At 35.7% G+C, this 21187-nt stretch overlaps 1 protein-coding gene across 1 annotated transcript in view; it reads right to left on the minus strand.

Moving 5' to 3' along the window:
* The window catches only part of LOC148954710 (protein ECT2-like), a 165751-nt gene that overhangs the window by 87023 nt on the left and 57541 nt on the right, over positions 1-21187 (minus strand). Inside the window, exons 3-6 of the mRNA XM_089087211.1 lie at positions 18716-18852; positions 16750-16885; positions 12912-13121; positions 2281-2424 (exon numbers count right to left, since the gene is read on the minus strand). Of these exons, the coding sequence (XP_088943337.1) occupies positions 2281-2424; positions 12912-13121; positions 16750-16885; positions 18716-18852 (627 nt within the window). The remainder of the gene's footprint in view (positions 1-2280; positions 2425-12911; positions 13122-16749; positions 16886-18715; positions 18853-21187) is intronic.

Below are 21187 nucleotides of genomic sequence, written 5' to 3' on the forward strand. Positions count from 1 at the left end.
TGGCATGCTAGTCCATTGTAAAGCCTGCTATAGCAAGCGTATTCTTGCCCATGTGAATAACGATTCTGCCAGGCCGCATGTCCTCATACTGACTCCATTTTGGAATACCTTAACAGCTACCGATAAGAAAACATTCCGGTCTACATGTTTTGTTTCTCGAAGTATTTGTTGTGTATACCCCTCTGTGCTAATCTCAACTTACGGTTTAAATGAGCCACTACTAACAGCTTAGCAGCGTCTGGTTCGCTTCATATCTAAGTAAATGAGTCGAATAGCCCAATAAATAATCAGTAGATTATTTGTATGTTCGTCACTTTTTCTCCAAAAGGCCGCATCTGACATTTACACATAAAACCAAGTTATATTTTATTGTAGGTGAAAAATACATTAATATTTTATTATTAGAACAGTTAGCTGTAGGCTAAATGCCATATAGTTGAACTACAGCTACAAACAACAAAATCTTACGGAAATAAATAGCAGCTAACAACTTTTCTTGAACAAGAAAAATCTTTCTTAGGGTAGGGTGCAGCTTAAAACATCGGCTTCTAAATTAGGGAACAATCACAAACAAATAAAAAATCAATAGGGATAAATCTTTTATTAAACAGTGAAAACAACTACATAATCTTTGGATATTTCGACCGCACATATAGTGACAGTCTTTAGCACACAAACTAAAATAATACAAATGAAATATCGATATTTACACAAAATAATTACTTCCAGGCCATAAATCATTTCATAAATAAATCATTCAGTCTTTAGTTGTAAATTGAATTTTAATGAAGGTGGCGCCATCTTCTTCTTCCAATTGCAAAAGAAATATTGTTGAATTTATAGTTATATATTTGTTTGGTCACATCATCCCCAAACATACGACGTAGGTATTTTTAAAGACCACACATCCTTTCTAAGAAAAGGGCTCCTACAACTGAAGCAACTGAGTTGCTTTGGTGTTCTCACTGAAGTAACTCTAATAGCTTCTTTTCCCTACGTGGATTAGTTGCGCCAATTGTATTTTTTTGGTGGTGGTTTTATTTGTTTTAAGTTTTAGTTTGGTTGTTTTTTTTTTCATCTTGTTCTTCATGCATTTTTCTTGTGCAGAAGACACCTTGTTTTAAAATAGGTGAAATATCAGCGTCGTTTTACATTTTTCGTCTTTTCTCTGCACTGGCCGCAGTCTCGTTTGTCGTTTTTTTCATTGAGTTTTTTTCTCTCTGTTGTTTTTTGTCATTAGGGAATAAGCTAAAATTTATCCTAGAGTTATCATTACTGACATTTATTTATAGATGGAGCAGAATAACTAATTACTGATTAATTGTCAAAAACCCATATTATCATCTAAATCTCCAGTTTCTTTTTCATCTTAGGTTTTTGTGATATAGTGGTAAACTGCCTCTCTTCGAACACAATTTTCGTAAATAACGATTTGGTAAGCTATTGTTAAAGGAAGAAACGGCAAGGTAATGTAGATCTGAAGGATTGAAGTGTAATTGAAAAAAGACTAAGAAAGACTGAAGTGTAATTGAAAAAAAATTGCCCCATTCATCAAATCCTTGAATGCAACCCAACGAACTGGTTTTGGCACTTAGCCCAAAACAGTGGCCTATATCAGAACAGGTTTGGTCAATTTCAGGAGTTTAAAATGTCAGATACGACATTGAAAATAGCAGTGACAACTGTGACAAGTTATTCTTTTGTATGTTGTTATTTGCAATTTATATTATTCAAAATAGTATAGTCTTTTCTGTGCGTGTATTTATTCTATCGGTTTTCTCTTTCTTTTCACTCCAGTATTGACTGATTAATAAGCAACTTTTTCAATACAGTTCTATAAACTAAGTGATTGAGTATTTCTTACGCACATAATTATGCATATTTTTTTTTACGAGTTTTTGCGCTTCAAAAAAAAAAAAAAAACACTAAAAAATCACTGCACAAAGCTATGACTGCTTAATAAAAACAAGCATTAGAAGATTCTACTGGATAAGAATTTTTTTTCTTAAAAAAAAAAAAAAAAAAAAAAAAAAAACCATTGAAAAAAGTTCTATTGGCATTTTCGAGTTTTGGGAGCACAAGAACCACAGATTCTGCCCCCCCCCCGAAAAAATCTTCCATGATATTATTTAAACAGGCAGTCTTCAACACCATCAATTAATGGCAGAATTGCTTGTTCAATGCCGCCAATAGGATCAATCAAAGTATAAAATGTTATAACCTTGGATAGACTGACTTTCAACTACAAAGATCAGAGTCAAATACTTAGCCAAAACTTACCAAGTGCGTCAGATTAGGGTCATTAACGTCTACCCCCTTTCCACCATTTGATGCAAGAACTTCCATCATCTCGTCGGTTTCGTTGTCAGGAAATCCGTAGAAGTGCATCTTTAGATTATGAAATATTTTCATTTTGTACGCCATCTAAAAAACATCTAATATATAAATAATATTTCAAAAAATATGATTAAATATACTTAAATATATTTAACTTGAGTAGAGGGAGGAGGGGTGCGACCCCTATAATCCAAGTTACTGCTAGCCAATTATATCTTTTCTTCGTGTTCATTGTCAGGAAGCATATAGAAATGTGAGATATTCTGATATCCTGAATCATCTAAAAAAAGCTTTAAAGTTTAAAATACACAACACGTTCGACGGTTAGGCCAGGGGCTGATGTTGCAAAAAAAAGTATGCGTTTCGTCGTTTTTGTTGTAAGTAATACTGTATAATTTAAATTATGAAATATTTTCATTTTGTACACCATCTAAAAGAAAACTACGCCCCCATTTTCGTTAAATAGAAAAATTGCACCCCCCCCCCCATTTTCGTTGTTATAAAATCCGTAGAAGTGTATCTTTTAATTATAAAGTATTTTCATTTTATAAGATGAAGAACAAAGATCGTCCAGAGCCACTGCTGGTACATAGAACGTCGAATAAACGTCTCAATTACTAGACCTTTTTTACTGGGACAAGTAGCTAGCATGTGGCTCAACCTCGCTACAGCGGGATTGATCCTTAGGCCCCATATTGCCTAGGAGAGCATCAATCCACTGTGGTACCACAGGGTATCACTTCATGCACCATTTAAAAAAGAAAGAAAAAATGGAAGAAAAAAAATAATAATAATAGTTCTTGTCTTGGTACTTGGCAAGGTTCATTATATGAAGCTAATTCAGGAATGGTAACTATGATTTCGATTAATATTAATGATAAAAGTTCGTAGTGAAAACAAATTTGTGGGAAATTAAAAAAATAGCCTGAAATTTCATGAAATGGCGCCGACTCGAAATTAAAAATGCACCCACAAACAAATTTTTAGTGAAAGGGAATATTTTGCCGCGGAAGGTAGGTGAGGCTCAAATATGGTAAACGCCTCTGGTAATCCATCTGCTTTGGCCTCTTGTTCCTAAATTATTCGCCACGTAATTTTGGAGTGGATTAGAGTCAGAGGTATTTTCGAACGCCACACTACCTTTCCATGACGTACAAATTACAGTTTAAATAAAAAGGATAAATCCTTTAAATATACGAAATAATAATAAAAAAGGATAAATCCTTTTAATAGACAGGGAAAACAATGACAGAAATTCTGGATATTTTATGCATTATTAATAATAACATTAATAATAATAATAATTAGATGGATATTTGATGAATAATAATGGATATTTAAATAGACTATGACCAAAGACATACGGCACAGACTATGAGAGCATGGTGTCAAAAAAAAAGTTCTTTAGACTTAGATTGTGTAGATGGCTCGAGTGTCTTAGATACCACTGTTAGTGAATTTTCGGAGGTTTTGAGAGTTCAGGAATATAGAATAAGTTCAATAATAAATTTTAAAAAGACTAAGTTGCTTAGACAAGGGATAAATAAGTATATAGAGATGATGTTAGGCAACGATAAAATTGATCAGGTAGAAGGCTTCAATTACCCGGGTAATATTAATGGAAAATAATGTATTATTTTATAATAACTTATATAAATTATTATATGCACTATATATAAATAATGTGCTATATATAAATAATTATAATGCATTTCAACAGCAATAAATCAAGAAAATACACTTGAAATAAACTAAATGCCAGGCGATTGGGAACCCCCATAGATCTAGATTATCCCAAGCGAAATTCGGGGCATTTGACTGTATATTCTCGATCTAATCAAATTAGACATTTCTGTCGAAAGTTGTAGACTTGGAGAGAATTAAAATGAAGGTAAGGTTCGAAAGTTTTGAGACATAAAAAAAAAAAAAAAAAAAAAAAAAAAAAAAATTCTGTCAGCCGACTAGCCATAACAGTACCTAATCATGCGCTTAGCAACAAAAAAAAAAAAAAAAAAAAAAAAAAAAAAAAAAAAAAAAAAAAAAACGCCTGACGAACAAGGGGTACCAAACCAGGGGGAAAGAACCAGGGCCAAACAAAATCAGTTATTGCGGTCCACTAATATCAATTACTAGAATGTGCGGACAAGATCAACCTCCGCTGGGTCAGCCGCCTGAAAAGCCGTAAAAAAAAAAAAAAAAAAAATTGTGCCCACATAGTTCCACAACGATATGGGCACAATGTGTTTTTTTTTTCCTCCATACCCGGGTAATTCGTATCGACCGTAGGAACTTCGAAAAGGGCTCATTCGATATGAAATTAGAGTGGCTAGTGCCCTTTTTAATATTCAAAAGTGATGGGAGGGTAACTAACCCCCCCCCCCACGCCCATCATTCCCCAAACACATCCAACCAAAATTTTGAGATAGCCAGTTTGTTCAGCGGAGTTGATTTCCAGGTGAAAATATGTTTTTGGGGAGGACACTCCCCGACAACCCTCGGGCAAAGGTTGTAAGTTATGCCCTGGGGGCATATAAGAACGATGTTGGCACAATGTACTATTTATTATTTTTTCCCTTTAGAGCAGGTCACTTCATATGGAAGGGGTTGTCGCGGAAACTTCAAAAGGGGCTCATTCGATTGGAAATTGAGAGTTCTACTGCCCTTTTTAATAGTCGAAAGTGATTGGAGGGCAACTAGCCCCCACCTGAGCCCATCATTCCCCAAACACATCCAATCAAAATTTTGAGATAGCCATTTTGTTCAGTGTAGTTGATTTCCAGATAGAAAATATGTTTTTGAGGAGGACACTCCCCCACAACCCTCGGGGCAAGGGTTATAAATTATGCCCTGAGGGCATATAAGAACGATGTTGGCACAATGTACTATTTTTTTTTTTTTCCTTTAGAGCAGGGCACTTCATATGGAAGGGGTTGTCGTAGAAACTTCAAAAGGGGCTCATTCGATTGGAAATTGAGAGTTCTAGTGGCCTTTTTAATAGTCAAAAGTGATTGGAGGGCAACTAGCCCCCCACCTACGCCCATCATTCCCCCAAACACATACAATCAGAATTTTGAGATAGCCGTTTTGTTCAGCATAGTTGATTTCCTCATAGAAAATATGTTTTTAAGGAGGAAACTCTCCCACACCCCTCAGGGCAAGGGTATCAAATTATGCCACCGGGGCATACAAGGTTTTCATAGAAGGTGTTGTTGTAGAAACATCAATACAGGTACATTCGATTGGAAATTGAAAGGGCTAGTGCCCTTTTGAATAGTCGAAAGTGATTGGAGGGCGACTCCCCCCCCCACGCCCATCATTTCCCCAAACACATCCAATCAAAATTTTGAGGTAGCCATTTTGTTCAGCGTAGTTGATTTCCAGATAGATAATATGTTTTTGAGGAGGACACTCCCCCACAACCCTCAGGGCAAGGGTTTTAAGTTGTGCCTTGGGGGCATATAAGGTTTTTAAAGAAAGCGTTGTCGTAGAAACTTCAAAAAAATCTCATTCGATTGGAAATTCAAAGGGCTAGTGCCCTTTTTAAGGGTCAAAAGTGATTGGAGGGCCACTAGCCGCCCCCCCCACGCCCAGCATTCCTCAAAACAAATCCAATGAAAATTTTGAGATAGCCATTTTGTTCAGCGTAGTTGATTTCCTGATAGAAAATATATTTTTGAGGAGGACAATCCCCAACAACCCTCAGAACAAGGATTATAAGTTATGCCCTGGGAGCATATAAGGTTTTTTATTAAAATCTTTGTCGTAGAAACTTGAAAAAGAGCTAATTCGATTTGAAATTCAAAGGGCTAGTACCCTTTTTAATAGTCGAAAGTAATTAGAGGGCAACTCACCCCCCCCCCCCCCCTCTCAAGCCCAGCTTTTTCCTAAAAACATACAATAAAAATTTTTGGATATCAATTTTATTTAATTTGGTTGAAAGTTTTAGAAATTAGGTCTTTAAGGATGACAACCCCTCCCCCCACAGCCCTCAGGGCTAGGGTTGTAAGTTATGCCCTGGGAGCATATATAGTTTTTATTGATATCGTTGTCGTAGAAACTTCAAAAGGGCTTATTTGATTGGAAATTGAAAGGGCTAGTGCCTTTTTTAATAGTTGAAAGTGATTGGATAACGACTAACGCCTCTCTCACGCCCACCATTTCCCCAAACACATCGAATTAAAATTTTGAGATATCCATTTTGTTCAACGTAGTTGAAAGTTCTGTAAATTAGGTCTTTTAGGATGATAACCCCCTCAGAGCCCTCAGTGCAAGGGTTGTAAGTTATGCCCAGGGGCATATAAAGTTTTTATTGAAAGCGTTGTCGTAGAAACTTCAAAAGGGCTCATTCAATTGGAAATTGAAAGGGCTAGTGCCTTTTTAATAGTTGAAAGTGATTGGTTAACGACTAACGCCCCTCTCACGCCCACCATTTTCAAAAACATATCCAATCAAAATTTTGAGATATCCATTTTGTTGAAAGTTCTGGAAGTTAGGTTTTTTAGGATGATAACCCCCTCAGAATCCTCAGTGCAAGGGCTGTAAGTTATGCCCTGTGGGCATATAATGTTTATATAGAAAGTTGTTGTATAAATCATAGGCAGCATGATCGCGCTGCCTAAGTAAAGAACGAAGGACTCGAGAACGAGACAAGAAACGGAGACTAAGTAAAGAGGAGGACACTCCCCCCCAACCCTCAGGACGAGGGTTTTAAGTTATGCCCTGGGGGCCTATAAGAACGATATTGGCACAATGTATTATTTATTAATTTTTCTCTTTAGACCAGGGCACTTCGTATCAAAGAAGCCGTTGCAGAAACTTCGAAAATCCATCATTTAATTGGAAATTGCAGTGGCTCGTGACGTTTTTAATAGTCGAATGTTATTGGAAGGTAACTGACAGCCCTTCGACGCCCACCATACAAAATACATTCGAAATACATTCAATTAAAATTTTGAGATAGCCATTTTGTTCAGCGTAGTTGATTTCCAAATAGAAATTATTTTTTTGAGGACAGTCCCCCACAGCCCTTAGGGCAAGTGTTGTAAGTTATGCCTTGGGGGCCTATAAGGTTTTTTTATAGAAGGCGTTGTCGTAGAAACTTAAAAAAGGATCATTCGATTGGAAATTCAAAGGGCTAGTGCCCATTTTAATAGTCGAAAGTGATTAGAGAGCAACTAACCCCCCTTTCATGCCCATCTTTTCTCCAAACACGTCCAATCAATATTTTAGATATCCATTTTATTCAACGTAGTTGGAAGTTTTGGAAATTAGGTCTTTAAGGATGACAACCCGCCCCCCCCCTCACAGCCCTCAGGGCAAGGGGTGTAAGTTAGGTCCTTGGGGCATAAGGTTTTTATTGAATACGTAGAAACTTTAAAAGACCTCATTCAACTGGAAATTGAAAGGGCCAGTGCCTTTTTTAGTAGTTGAAAGTGATTGGAGAGCGAATAACGCCCCTCTCACGGCCACCGTTTTCCCAAACACATCCAATCCAAATTTTGATATCCATTTTGTTCAACGTAGTTGAAAGTTCTTGAAATTAGGTCTTTTAGGATGATAACCCCCTCAGAGCCCTCAGCGCATGGGGTGTAAGTTAAGCGATGGGGGCATATAAAGTTTATATAGAAATTATATGTTGTAGAAATTTCAAAAAGGGCTCAGTTGATTGGAAATTGAAATTGCCCTTTTTAATAGTCAAAAGTGAGTGGAGAGTATTTAACCCCCCTCTTACGCCCACCATTTCCCCAAAAATATTCAACCAAAGCTTAGAGATAGCCATTTTGTTCAACGTAGTTGATAGTTCTGGAAATTATGTATTTAAGGATGATAAACCCCCCAGATCCCCAAGGGCGAAGGTTATAAATTCTACTCTGGTTGCATATAAGATTTCTATAGATAGATTTGCCACAAAAGTTCAAAAGGGGGTCGTTCAATTCGAACCTGAGTGAGCTAGTGCCCTTTGTAATAGTCGAAAGTGATTGGAGGGTAACTAATCCCCCTCTCAAGCCCAACTCTCAACCCCTTCAAACACATCCAATCAAAATTTTCAGATTGCCATTTTGTTCAACGTAGTAGAAAGTTCTGGAAATTAGGTCTTTGAGAATGACACCCCCCCCAGCACTCAGGGCAAGGGTTTAAAGTTGTGCCCTGGGGGCTTATAAGATTTTTATTGAAAGCGTAGAAACATCAAAGGGGCTTATTTGATTGGAAATTGAAAGACCTAGGGCCATTTTTAATATTTGAAGGTGATTGGAAAGCGACTACCGCCCCTCTTACGCCCACCATTTCCCCAAACACATCCAATCAAAATTTTGAGATAGCCATGTTGTTTAACGTAGTTGAAAGTTCTGGAAATTCGGTCTTAGAGAATGACAACCACCCTAACAGACCCTAGGGTAATGGTTGTAATTTATGCCTTGGGGGCATATAAGGTGTTTATAGAAAGCTTTGTCGTTTCCAAAAGGGCTCATTCGATTGGATATTGAAAGGCCTAGTGCCCTTTTTAATAGTCAAAAGTGATTGGAAGGCTTGACATTTTTATAGTAAAGATCGAAGTGGGTATAATGTATCATTTTTTTTTGTTTTTTAGACCAGGGCACTTCGTATCGAAGGAGTTGTCGATGAACTTTCAAAAAGGGCTCATTGGATTGAAAACAGAAAGGGCTGACGCCCTTTTCAATAGTCAAAAGTGATTTGAGAGCAACTAATCCCCTTCCACCCCCACCCTCCCACGCCAACCCTCCCATTTCTGCTCTTAAAATTTAACCAAATCAAAATAGCGTAAGTGTATCCAAGCTATCAAAGAAAGTAAAAAAATTTTTTTGCGAATGGTATCAAGTTTTCCATTTCAGGTCAACTAGAGGGGGTATGAAACTAAATTAAACAGTACTATCTGTGTCCAGATTTTTAAAAGGGTGTATATTGTTAAAATTTGCTGAAAATTTTTCTCCAGCATACAAATAGCAGGCCAAACTATAAAGTCTTAAAAAACGAAAAGATTTAAAGTATTGTTTTCTTTTTCTCTGAAAAAATAATGTTAATATAAAACGAACAGAAATTAATTTAAAAAACCTTTTCCACAAAATAAGTTTTTCAAAGCAAAGTAAAGAATTTTCTTTAACCATAAATTAGCAAAAATAAAATCAAATAATCTACCAAGCTTGAAACTAACACAAATCGGCACTAATAAATAAATGAAACCCAAAACAAACATAAATTACAATAAATAACCGAATAAAACTCAAAACGAGCAGAAATTAACATAAGTTGGGCTCAAAACCCCTATACCTTCCCAAGGCCAGAACAAAATTTGCATTTTACTGAAAAAATACAAATGAATGTGCATTGTCAGTTTAATATACATATACTGATATTTAGTAATCAAAATGTTAATATTAATTGATTTATTAAAGTAATAAAAGTAAAAACATTCATATTTTTTCAGTAAAGTGCAAATTTTGTTCTGGCGCAAAATTTTTATTGGATGTGTTTGGGGGAATGATGGGCATGGGCGGGGAGGCTAGTTTCCCTCCAAGCACTTTCGAATATTAAAAAGGGCGATAGCCCTTTGAATTTCAAATCGAATGAGGCTGTTTTGAAGTTTCTACGACAACGCCTTCTATAAAAACCTTATATGCCCCCAGGGTTTAACTTAAAACCCTTCCCCTGAGGGTTGTGGGGGAGTGTCCTCCTCAAAAACATATTTTCTATCTTGTAATAAACTACGCTGAACAAAATGGCTATCTCAAAATTTTGATTTGATGTGATTGGGGGAATGATAGCCATGGGGGGAGGGGGGCGAGTGGCCCTCCAATCACTTTCGACTATTAAAAAGGGCACTAGCCCTTTGAATTTACAATCGAATGACCCTTTTTTGATGTTTTTATGACAACTCCTTCTATAAAAACCTTATATGCCCCCAGGGCATAACTTAAAACCCTAGCCAAAAACATATTTTTTATCTGGAAATCAACTACGCTGAACAAAATGGCTATCTCAAAATTTTAATTGGATGTGTTTGGGGGAATGATGGGCGTGGGGGGGGGGCTAGTTTCCCTCCAATCACTTTTGACTATTAAAAAGGGCACTAGAACTCTCGATTTCCAATCGAATGAGTCCCTTTTGAGGTTTCTACGACGATCACTTCCATATGAAGTGCCCTGCTCTAAAGGAAAAAATATTAAATAGTAGGCCTACATTGTGCCAACATCGTTCTTATATGCCCTCAGGGCATAACTCAAAACCCTTGCCCCGACGGTTGTAGGGGAGTGTCCTCCTCAAAAACATATTTTCTATCTGGAAATCAACTACGCTGAACAAAATGGCTATCTCAAAATTTTGATTGGATGTGTTTGGGGAAATGATGGGCTTTTCCAAGTTTCTACGACAACTCCTTCGATACGAAGTGCCCGGGTGAAGAAGAAATAAAAACACATTGTGCCCACATATTTCTTTACTTAGGCAGCACTAGCGGGCTGCCTATGATACACTGTTTTGACTTTATAGTTATATGTTGGAAACGACTGCAACAAAATTACACAACTACTCCAGGAAAACTGATACCTTTCTTATATCATCTTTCCAAACAATGGAACAAGCAGTCAAAGGATTGAAGTCAAATCTTACGGACAGAGTAGAAGAAAGAAGAATAGAAATGCTCGTGCCCCACAGGGGCACCAATTGGCGCGAGGAGAGGTCATATACCCTCTAGATTAGGAAAATATTACTTTTGGTATTTTCATAAAAATGCCCTTCTCTATATTGTGTAAAACACCGTTTTTTGCATCTTGATTTGTAAATTCCACCCTGCCATACATCTGTGAATTGCCCTCCCCCCTGATGACCCATTTCCTAAAAGTCCCAAAAGATAAATGACAAGAAATTTTTCATTTATTAACAAAAAACGCATAAATAGACACATGCCCCAGCAAAGGATTCATGGCATTGAGAAGTGTGCGTGTTTCTGGGGGGCATATTGTTTGAATACTAACCCAAAACGAAAAATAAAGTGACAAATGGCCCAGACTGGAAAAAAAGCAAAGACTAATGGGGGTTCAACCTATGCTGGACAAACCTACCCCAAGACAAAGAAAATATAAAAATGAAACAAAACCCTTTTTTTCATAATTTCGACAACACCCTCAATTCAGTCGACAAGTCACTTTACTCAACAAATTTAATACAATATGATAAGCAGCGAGAGGTTAAAAATGCGACCATACTGACAGAGTAAAGGCCCATTCACACTGAGATTTTACTAATACCGAAATTCACCCAGAATAAAAAAAAGAAGCAAAAAAAGCAAAAACTAAAAGGGGTCCAACCTATCCCAAGACAAAAAAAAAAAAAAAAAAAAAAAAAAATTTAAAAAAACAATTTTTTTAACAATTTGACCAACACCCACAGTCTAGTGGACAATCCACGTTAGTCAGCAAATTTTAAAAAAAATTATAAGCAGCGAGAGCAGCAACACACTGCAGGCTCGGAATTTGATTCCGATGATGAGATTGTGCTAAAACTGCTCCATACTAATCCAAACAAGAAGAAGAAGTAATACTATATAAGCTACTGGAGCTTGTCAGATCTCAAGAATATTTGCACGACAAGAGAAACAAGGACTATATGAGTAAAGGCCTATTCACAGTGAGATTTTACAAATACCAAAATTCACCCGTTCCAACACCCAAAATTAGCTGATGCTATTAATCTGATTTATCATTGGCAGTGAATAATTTAAATACTGAGATGAACTAGTACCATAAGTATCCCATGTCCTTGTCCAGCAGCTTATATAATATTTCTTCTTCTTCTTCTTGTTTGGATTAAGTAGCCGTAAGTATCCCATGTCCTTATCTACATTTCAGAACTCATATAGTCCTTGGTTCTCTTGTCGTGCAAATATTCTTGACATCTGACAAGCGCCAGTAGCTTATATAGTATTCCTTCCTCTTCTTGTTTGGATTAGTATGGAGCAGTTTTAGCACAATCTCATCATCGGAATCAAATTCCGAGCCTGCAGTGTGTTGCTGCAGATGTGTTCAAACGTTGAGTCCCGTATTACCAAGCCGAAATCAATCTCACTACACCTCAACAGAACTATCAATATTTCTTCTTTTTCTTCTTGTTTGGATTAGTAGGGTAATTCTTTCGCATAATATCATCTTCGGAATCAAAATTACAGTGCAGTGTGTCCTGCAGTGTGTTGCTGCAACTGACTTCGAACTTTCGGTTCTGTATTACCAAGCTGTGCCACTACGAGACCTCTCAATATTTCTTTATGTTTGCAGTTTTTTCTCTACCTGGTTAAAGCTTAGATATTTGTCAATAAGAAAACTAAAATTTTTGATTGACTTTGATCAAGTTCATGTTGATTGAACTTTAATTTTGGCCTGATCTAGTTCTGGGCGCCAACTAAATCTTTTTTGTAAACGGGTTTGGTTTCAACTGATTCCCAAAATTAGCGCTAGATAAATCTCGGTATTAGTAAAATCTCATTGTGGATGTGCCTTAAGAGAAAGAACAACAAGACATATTGTTACAAAAGTAATAAACAACGGGCTTAATAGAGAACTTACAAACTCTGGGTTTGTAGCATGACAATCCGTCTTATGCCGCTGCTCCCAAACAGCTTGAACCCAATCTGAAGTCATTACTGGAACCCTTAGGGTCAAAGCCAGGTTACATTTATCAGTGCCACTTATGCTTGATATCAGATGCGTTACTGTCTTGGAAAAATCATTCCGTATTTTACCACCCATCCAGTGGACAAACTTGCATAGGGCTATCTAGAAAAAAAAGGCTATCATAGGGCTATTCGTGTACTAACAGAATTAATTAATGTGTGTTAGTTATAATTGAAGTTAGAAGCGTTACTGTTGGAAACCTCATTCCATATTTTACTACCCATCCAGTTGACAAACTTGCACAGGGCTATTTAGAAAAAAGGGCTATCATAGGGCTATTTGTGTACTGATAGAATTAATTAATGTGTGCCACTTATGATTGAAGTTAGAAGTGTTACAGGGTTGGAAAACTTATTCCATATTTTACTACCCATCCAGTGGTAAGACCTAAACAGGACTGTCTAGAAAAGTAGGACCATCATAGGGCTATTGTGTACTAATAGAATTGATTAATGTGCGCCATTTATGCTTGAAGTTAGTTGTGTTACTGTATTGGAAAACTAATTCCATATTTTACTACCCATCTAGTGGAAAGACCTGAACAGGGCCAGCTAGAAAAAGTAGGACTATCATAGGGCTATTCGGGTACTAATAGAATTGATTAATGTGCGCCACTCATGCTTGAAGTTACATGTGTTACTTTATTGGAAAACTAATTCCATATTTTACTACCCATCTAGTGGAAAGACCTGAACAGGGCTAGCTAGAAAAGTAAGGCTATCATAGAGGTATTCGTGTAATTAATAGAATTAATTAGTCACTTTATGTGTCACTTATGCTTGATCTTAGATACGTTTCTCTCTTGGAAAACTCGTTCCATATCTTACTACCATTCAGTGGAAAAACGCAAACAGGACTAAATAAAAAAATAGGACAATCACAGGGATATTCGCGCAAATTAATGCAATTAATTAGCCAATAGTTAATCAGCGTGAGTTTAGTAGTCCAGCCTTGAATCACTGAAGATCTAGTTCAGACAACTTTCCCATTTTCTTTGCAAAATAACAAGTTTTTGGCGCCAGTAGCTGGCAAATTATTTTCTTTTTTTTTTCTGAATCAAAATCTTAGCCCAGCCTGATCATTTGCAGCAGACCTGTTTTTATGTCATAGCTAAATAGTCTGATAGTATTACAGCCTGATTCTAGCCTGATAATCACTCACCCAATTGTGATGTTCAGCAAAAGTTCCAGCTCATGTATTTTAATTTAAGGAGCAGAAATTTAAAAAAATGCCTAACCATTCCCAAAAACAACTCTGCACTAAACAGACTGTATTGAGGTCATAATAAGCTCAAATACGCAGTCTCATGATCAACAAGTCCAAAAAGCCTTTATAATACAAATCCCTGACAAAAAATTCTACTCAGCAGCCGTAGTTGCGTTATCAAAATCTTTACAATGCAAAAAATACAAAAAATTAAGTAATTTAAGTCAAATTTATTAATGCTTTTATATTGGTACGTTTTCATCGCCCTAGTTGGTAAACCTTTTAAAAATACAAATAGCCCTGAGGATGATAAAAAAAAAAAAAAAAAAAAAAAAAAAAAAAAAAAAAAAAAAGGAAAGAGCGACAGTAGAACTTAAAACGAACTAAATTATTCAATATAATGAGGAAATCCGCTTTTTAAGCTAAAGTTTTATAGTGATTTACCAAAAAGTCTACAAACAAGAACCCTTTACACCATCTTGCGTTTGGCAAAACTAGTCATTTTTCAGACACAAACAATTAATTTAATTTGTAAAAGTAATGTAGTAATAATTGTCTGATCCCAGTTCCTGGCAGAAAAACGATTACAAGGCTTGAAAAAAAAAGCCAAATGTCGCCAAAGGCTAGATGACGTTGATGGTCTTTTTTGCTAACACTACTGCCAATTTCGACTCTTATAAGTTACCCACACTTTTTGTTATCGCTTTTAAAAACCCCTTTAACCCCGAATATCAACAGTTAGGATAAACTTAAACGTCATTTTCATTATGACAGTAAACTAATTGCTACCTAAATGAAAATGGCATTGAGTTAATAGAAAATGCTAAAAAAAAATTATTTATATAACAATTTAAATTAATGAATGCGATAAATATTAAATATACTTTTAACTCATCAGCCTATCTTTAACTGGGACTAGGCTAGACTAATTACTAAACCTTAATTTTGTACCAAACTAAAATAATGTTTTACAATAATACCGTCGAGATGGTTCTTCCACATCCTCAGTAATTTCCTCCGTTACTCCAACTTCATATCTCCTTCATTCTTAATCTAATACCCGTTCGATTTCCTTATTGTTTACTAGTTCACGTTACATCACTCAAATTTTTTTATGCAAAATTATTTTCTGTTCTACCAAAACCAATTTGTGTCGCTAGTATTCCTAGCTAAATTCCTAATTCTCCTTCCTACAGCTTTGCCTACTGCTTCCACGACTTTTCAACTCCATTGAACTTACACTACGCTATTAAAATGCATTTGGATGCATTTTAATGCATTTGGACGCTATTAAAATGCAAGCGGGCGTAAAACCTTAAATTAGTTATCCTTTTCTCAAACCCCACTGCCGTTCTATGACGAACAAACACACGTTCAAATGGGGCTAAATCCATTTATTTAGACAGTGAAAAAATCTATGTTTTCACTATGCCTATGTCCCTGTCTATGTTTTGACTGTCTAAATGAATGGATTTATCCCCATTTGAACGTTTATTTGTTCGTCATAGAACGGCATTATGGTCTAGTTAAAGGTGTTACGTCGAAAATAAAATTTTAATTATCTTTCGGTTTGCTTAAGTGTAGATAAACAATTAAACACAAGTCAAATGGCACGGAGAGTCACCCCTTTGACGATCGACAGATTCGTATAAATGTAAATAAAACGGCATAAATTTACACTAAAACCAACTCACATTTCCCCCCCTCCATCCACCGCTAGCTACTGCATATAACAAAGGCTTACCCTGTTGTTCTTATTGCATTATAATATTATTTAGCATACATTTTTCATTAGCATTATCCAGTCCGCGACTGACGGTCATATCGATAATATATAACTAATAAGCGTTATTAGACTAGATTTAAGAGGCTAGCTCGCCTTGTAAAAGCAAGAATGTCGTATCCGCACTTTTGAAAATTTCGAGAAAAACGCAATTGAAAAATCGGTTTTTGTATTTTTTAAGGGATTTTTAAAATTGGGCTTCAGGCACAAAAACAAAACAAAAAACATATGCTCTCTTGTCAACATTATTATTATTATTTTATTTATGATCTACTAATAACAAAAATGTAAATAGCGGAGTGAAACATATATAAAGAAGAAAAGCACTAACTATGGAAATGTATACTTTCAAGACAATGGAACGAAGAAATTTATTTTTTCTAACATCCGAAATCCTTCTATTTAGTACGGTAACTTTACAAAAAACATCAGTCACCCCGAATTTTGGCAGCATCTTTCCATTATGATACCAAGTAGAGAGAAAAAGAGGAAATTTACAATACCGGAAATACTGAATACACAAAGAAGAAATATCATTCTTATTTAACAGAGGATAAAACCCGGAAAGATATAGAACCAAATGATCACAAACATAGAAAATATCTGCATAAAGCTTCACGGAAACCCATTGACTCTGATTGTAAAATCACTCCGAAAAAACCTTTACTATTACAAATTAGGCATAGACTGGGATTTACGTAAATTTAACAATTATATAAAGTAAGATAATGATAAGCCTACCACGTCTTCTTTCTTCCGAAACCCAGATACGCAAATACAGACGTTATGCATAGATAAACAAAAGACAGGTCGGGTGAATTCTGGCAATGGTTTTTCGCTGGCATAAAAGGCTTCAAAAAGAGGGTAGCCAATTATCCTAGAAAATAATATTTAAGTCTTAGAGATCCTAACATAAAAATAAAGAGTCAACAGGCGAATTAAATATAGAACCAATGGCTCAGAAGAAGCAGAGAAACTATCCTCTCCCCATGATGACGATTCTAATCTGAAACGTTGAAGGTCTTCTTTAGAAAGAAGAGGGTAAGTAAAAAAGAGAGAGAGAGAGAGAGAGATTTACAAAAAAAAATTATTATTATGTTTTATTTACTATATGCCTGAAAATGTAGAATGGGTTTAAAATACCGTGCAAATATGTAAACTACACAGGAGTCAGCAAAAACCCCCCAAAAAACGAGCTCCTCCCCCTGGCCCATATTTATGGTAGGGATAAGATACCCAGTATTCGGACAGCTGATCACCACTTCAATAGTTAAATCTTTGTAAAATCTTAAAGCATACCACCTAAAAACTCGATTATTTCACCATTGGTTTTGTCAAAATCTTCTTAATAAGTATGTGAGTAGTATTTATATTTTAGAACATACAACACTCACAATTCCAAATATACTAATAGACAATAGTGGAGCCTTATCTTAGACACATTTTAAGCTTAAGCCTTATCTCGGAAAATCTCAGAAAAGTCAGCCAATCCCAACCAAGCCAGTCAGCCAGCCAATGTCCAAGATTGGGAGCCTGTAATCTGCTTTTAGGAAAGGCACTTTTTGACCAGGAAATCTGTCTGAGATGACTGGCCGAGTACTGGGTGTCTTACTCCTACGTCGTAATGTCCTTGTACAAACCCATGAGACACCAGCCTTACTTGGCGACAGAATCAATACAAAATTCAAAAAAGAAGGGTTCTTGTAGACAGCTCATTTATTTAGCAAACATATAATGAACATTTAGCTGACAAAGGTACTATTTTGATAAGCCCCGTGAGGTTTTTGGAAAATGTTACAATGCTTAAGCATATATTTAGGACTAGGATAGGTCTGGTATTTGAGTTTGGTCCAGAGTTATGGGGATCAAAAAAGGCTGAGAAGTTGGAACAGCTAGAGCATTCTAAGAAAATTTTAGCGGTTAGTGCACTAAGAATAGCCAAGTAAATGAAGAAGATTCAGGTCTATATGAACGGCTAGTTTAGTAGACATGGTAAGGTATTGAAAAAAAAAAAATGTTAGATAACCATGAACAAGGCTCGTAATATCAGCATATCTAGAGACGATTAGGAATTCAGTTGCATATTCTTGGCCGAACCGAACCACATTCATGAAAATGTGGAGGGGAAAAGGATTTTTCTTTTTAATAAAGATAGATAAAAGGTATTTTCCAAAATCTAGGGAGATGGGGATTATGTTTTTTTCAATGAAAATACCAAAAAAAGGTATTTTTATAAACCGGAGAGAGGAGTATTTACAATAAAGACAAATATTCTGGCTTTATGAGTTTTATTATATTTCTTTTTGAGATAGTCTAATACACTCTAGTGTATTGGGTGCAAATGATTGAGGGAAAAAGTAAAAATACCTCAACTTTATAATGTTAACATATGTTACTAGGTAACAAAAAAAATTTTTCGTAATGGTGTAGAAAGGAATATGTTAAGGAACGAGTACAAGGCTATCTGGATGAAGCGTAAAAAATTAACAAAAGAGCTATTATTTTTGAACAAAAACTTTATTGTAGAATTTTTTTTAGTGTCATTTATTATACAATTTATGATAATATCGTTTAGTCCATATTATAATAATACTCCTTTATTAAGTTATTATTTGTTATAATATAACATTTAATATTAATAATAAAGCCGTTATTAACTATAAAACTGGGTAAAATTGAAAGAAAGATTAGAAAGTGGGTATATTACCTTTTTTTCTTACCATCCCGAGTCAAATCATCATATACAGGTGTCTGAAACTCATCCAGAACAAATAATATTGAATCATCTCTTAAGGCAGGCAGTTCTTCTGTATTTTGACAGAATAAAACAGGTACATGTAAATTCTGTAAAATAAAACATTTTTATTTTCTATTTCATTTTTTATTAAACATTTTTATTTTATTAAATTAAAGACACTCATGAGAAGATGCACATCCATACAAGTATTAGTAAGAGGATGTAAAAATCGGCTCTCAACTTTAAGTCTTTTGATATACTATTTTTGTAAATTATATTAGCCCAAACTTTCTTAGAGAATCCCCATAGAGCCCATTTTCTATATATCCAAGCGAAAATAATAGGAGACTCTGCAAGATAACAGTAGTATGTAAATAATCATTGTCCCTTACTTTCAAGGGACCCCCTAAAGAGACCTGGTTTTCTGCGTTTCAATTCAAAATAATGGTAGATTTTGCGTGATGACAATTGAAAATAAAAATTAGCCCACACTTTCTCGCCCCTCCCACCAAAAATTAAAAAAACAATTAACTATATATACAAGTAGATTACCCTTGTTTATATGTATGTAGGCAATTATATGCACTGCTTTTGCATTCAGTTAAGGAATCCAGAGAAGAAAAAAGTTAAAAAAAAGACAACATTCAAACATTCAGTTAAAAAAAGCAGAGGAAAAAATACTCTGATGTCAACTGCAAGAGATGATATAGAAGAAGGCATGTCAATGATGATGAATATGATGCTTTAAACAACCCTAAACCCACCGTTAAGTTCAGAATCTAAACCCTTTACCTGCTAGGGATGTATTAGATTCAAGTCTAGCACAGACAGTCAGCCTAAACAATGACGCTGTAATTAAGTTTTAACTCTTAAGAAGATTAAGAGTTACAAAAGAACAGATTTGTGAAGGATACTGTAGTTTACACCAACATATCCTGACGGTGTGGACATGATTCTTGCACAAGTCAAAAGTTTTATAAATCTATTAAACATAGCCAAGTCTATGGCTCACTGGGACAAAATTAGCATACAGGTGGGATGTAAAGAAACAGAGAATAATCCCAAAATTTAAGAACTAAACATCTTTTTCGACTTAACCACTCTTAAATGCGAGTTGCTACTAAGCATCGGAACTGTAACTGTTTTTACTTCTTTTTCTGTTTTTGTCTAACCTGTTTCTGTTTTTCCACAAAGAACCCCCCCCCCTTCAAAATTTTTACCCGACTCGGATAATCTTAACATAAATGAATTCAAACAAATTATTGATGAGTTTTTTGAAGTTTTATTGTACCCCCCCTCCCAAACAAAAATCCTGGATAAGCCCTTGGTTAGAGGACCTAGTTGTGCTAGGTTTCATCCAAAAGCTGGCAAGGTATAAGGATGGGTAAACTAGTTTCTGGTCCCCAAACCATTTCACAGATTTCTTTCTTTTTTTTTGGGGGGGGGGGGGGGTTGAAGCCATGGTCTCATGTGGTCGGACCTTTGACACAGTCTGCCTGTGGTATGATAATAACAATAATAATTAAAATGGTTCAAGGGAACATGATATTCATTTGGGATCTGACAAGTCTACAATAGTTCAATTTTAAGCCGGATTACCTTTGGAATATATTATAACACTGAGAGTGCAGATATATATGGAATTTAAAGATACTTTTAATGATTACATTTGAAATTTTGATGGACTTTTTACCTGGATAATAGATTAATTTCGGCTATGTTTTGGACCTAGAGTGTTTTGGGCTGAGCTAAGCAAAAATAGTAATGTTTTCGCATTCAGCTATTCTTAATTTTATCCAATCAAACATTCGATCGGGTATTGACGATGAAGTAATTATTAGTCATGTAGTGGAGTTTTTTCCTGGAAATATTCTCAAAGATGCTAAAGCTGATTTATGGACAGAAATATACCCTATTAGTAGTAGTAAGCTATCTAGTACTTTCACGAGTGATTGAGTAATATGACTTACCAGGGTCAGTCACCTATTACTAGGAACGGTGCATGCCTTACCAGACGGGTTTCTAAGGTAACACCCATTTTTTTGGGGTCAATCGGAGAGAGAGCGGTGGTTACTCCATATACAGTAACTTGATTAGTAGGTTTTTTTAAAAACTTGGCAATGTATAATGTACTCAAGCATGTTTTGAGAGTTTGATTACATGCCTTACCAGACGGGGTTCTGAGGTAAAGCAAACAGGTTTACATTCACACCTACAAGACCATACACAGTTTCAGGGATACATTCACGCAATGTGACGATCTCTAGTTTTGGCTATTGAACCTTGAAAAACATGTGGGACAAGTCTTGTACCCTCTGTATCAATTGATGACTGTCCGCGGTAAGGCATATTATGCGATACTTATTTAATACCCCGGTAAACATTTGACTTGAAATGCTTCAGGAGAAATAGACTTTTGCTTCTTTCTGCACTGTCGGGGGA

The sequence above is a fragment of the Artemia sp. Qi Xiang Cuo genome, chromosome 3 (genome assembly GCF_049724085.1).
Source record: "Artemia sp. Qi Xiang Cuo chromosome 3, ASM4972408v1, whole genome shotgun sequence".
NCBI classification, from domain to species: Eukaryota; Metazoa; Arthropoda; class Branchiopoda; order Anostraca; family Artemiidae; genus Artemia; species Artemia sp. Qi Xiang Cuo.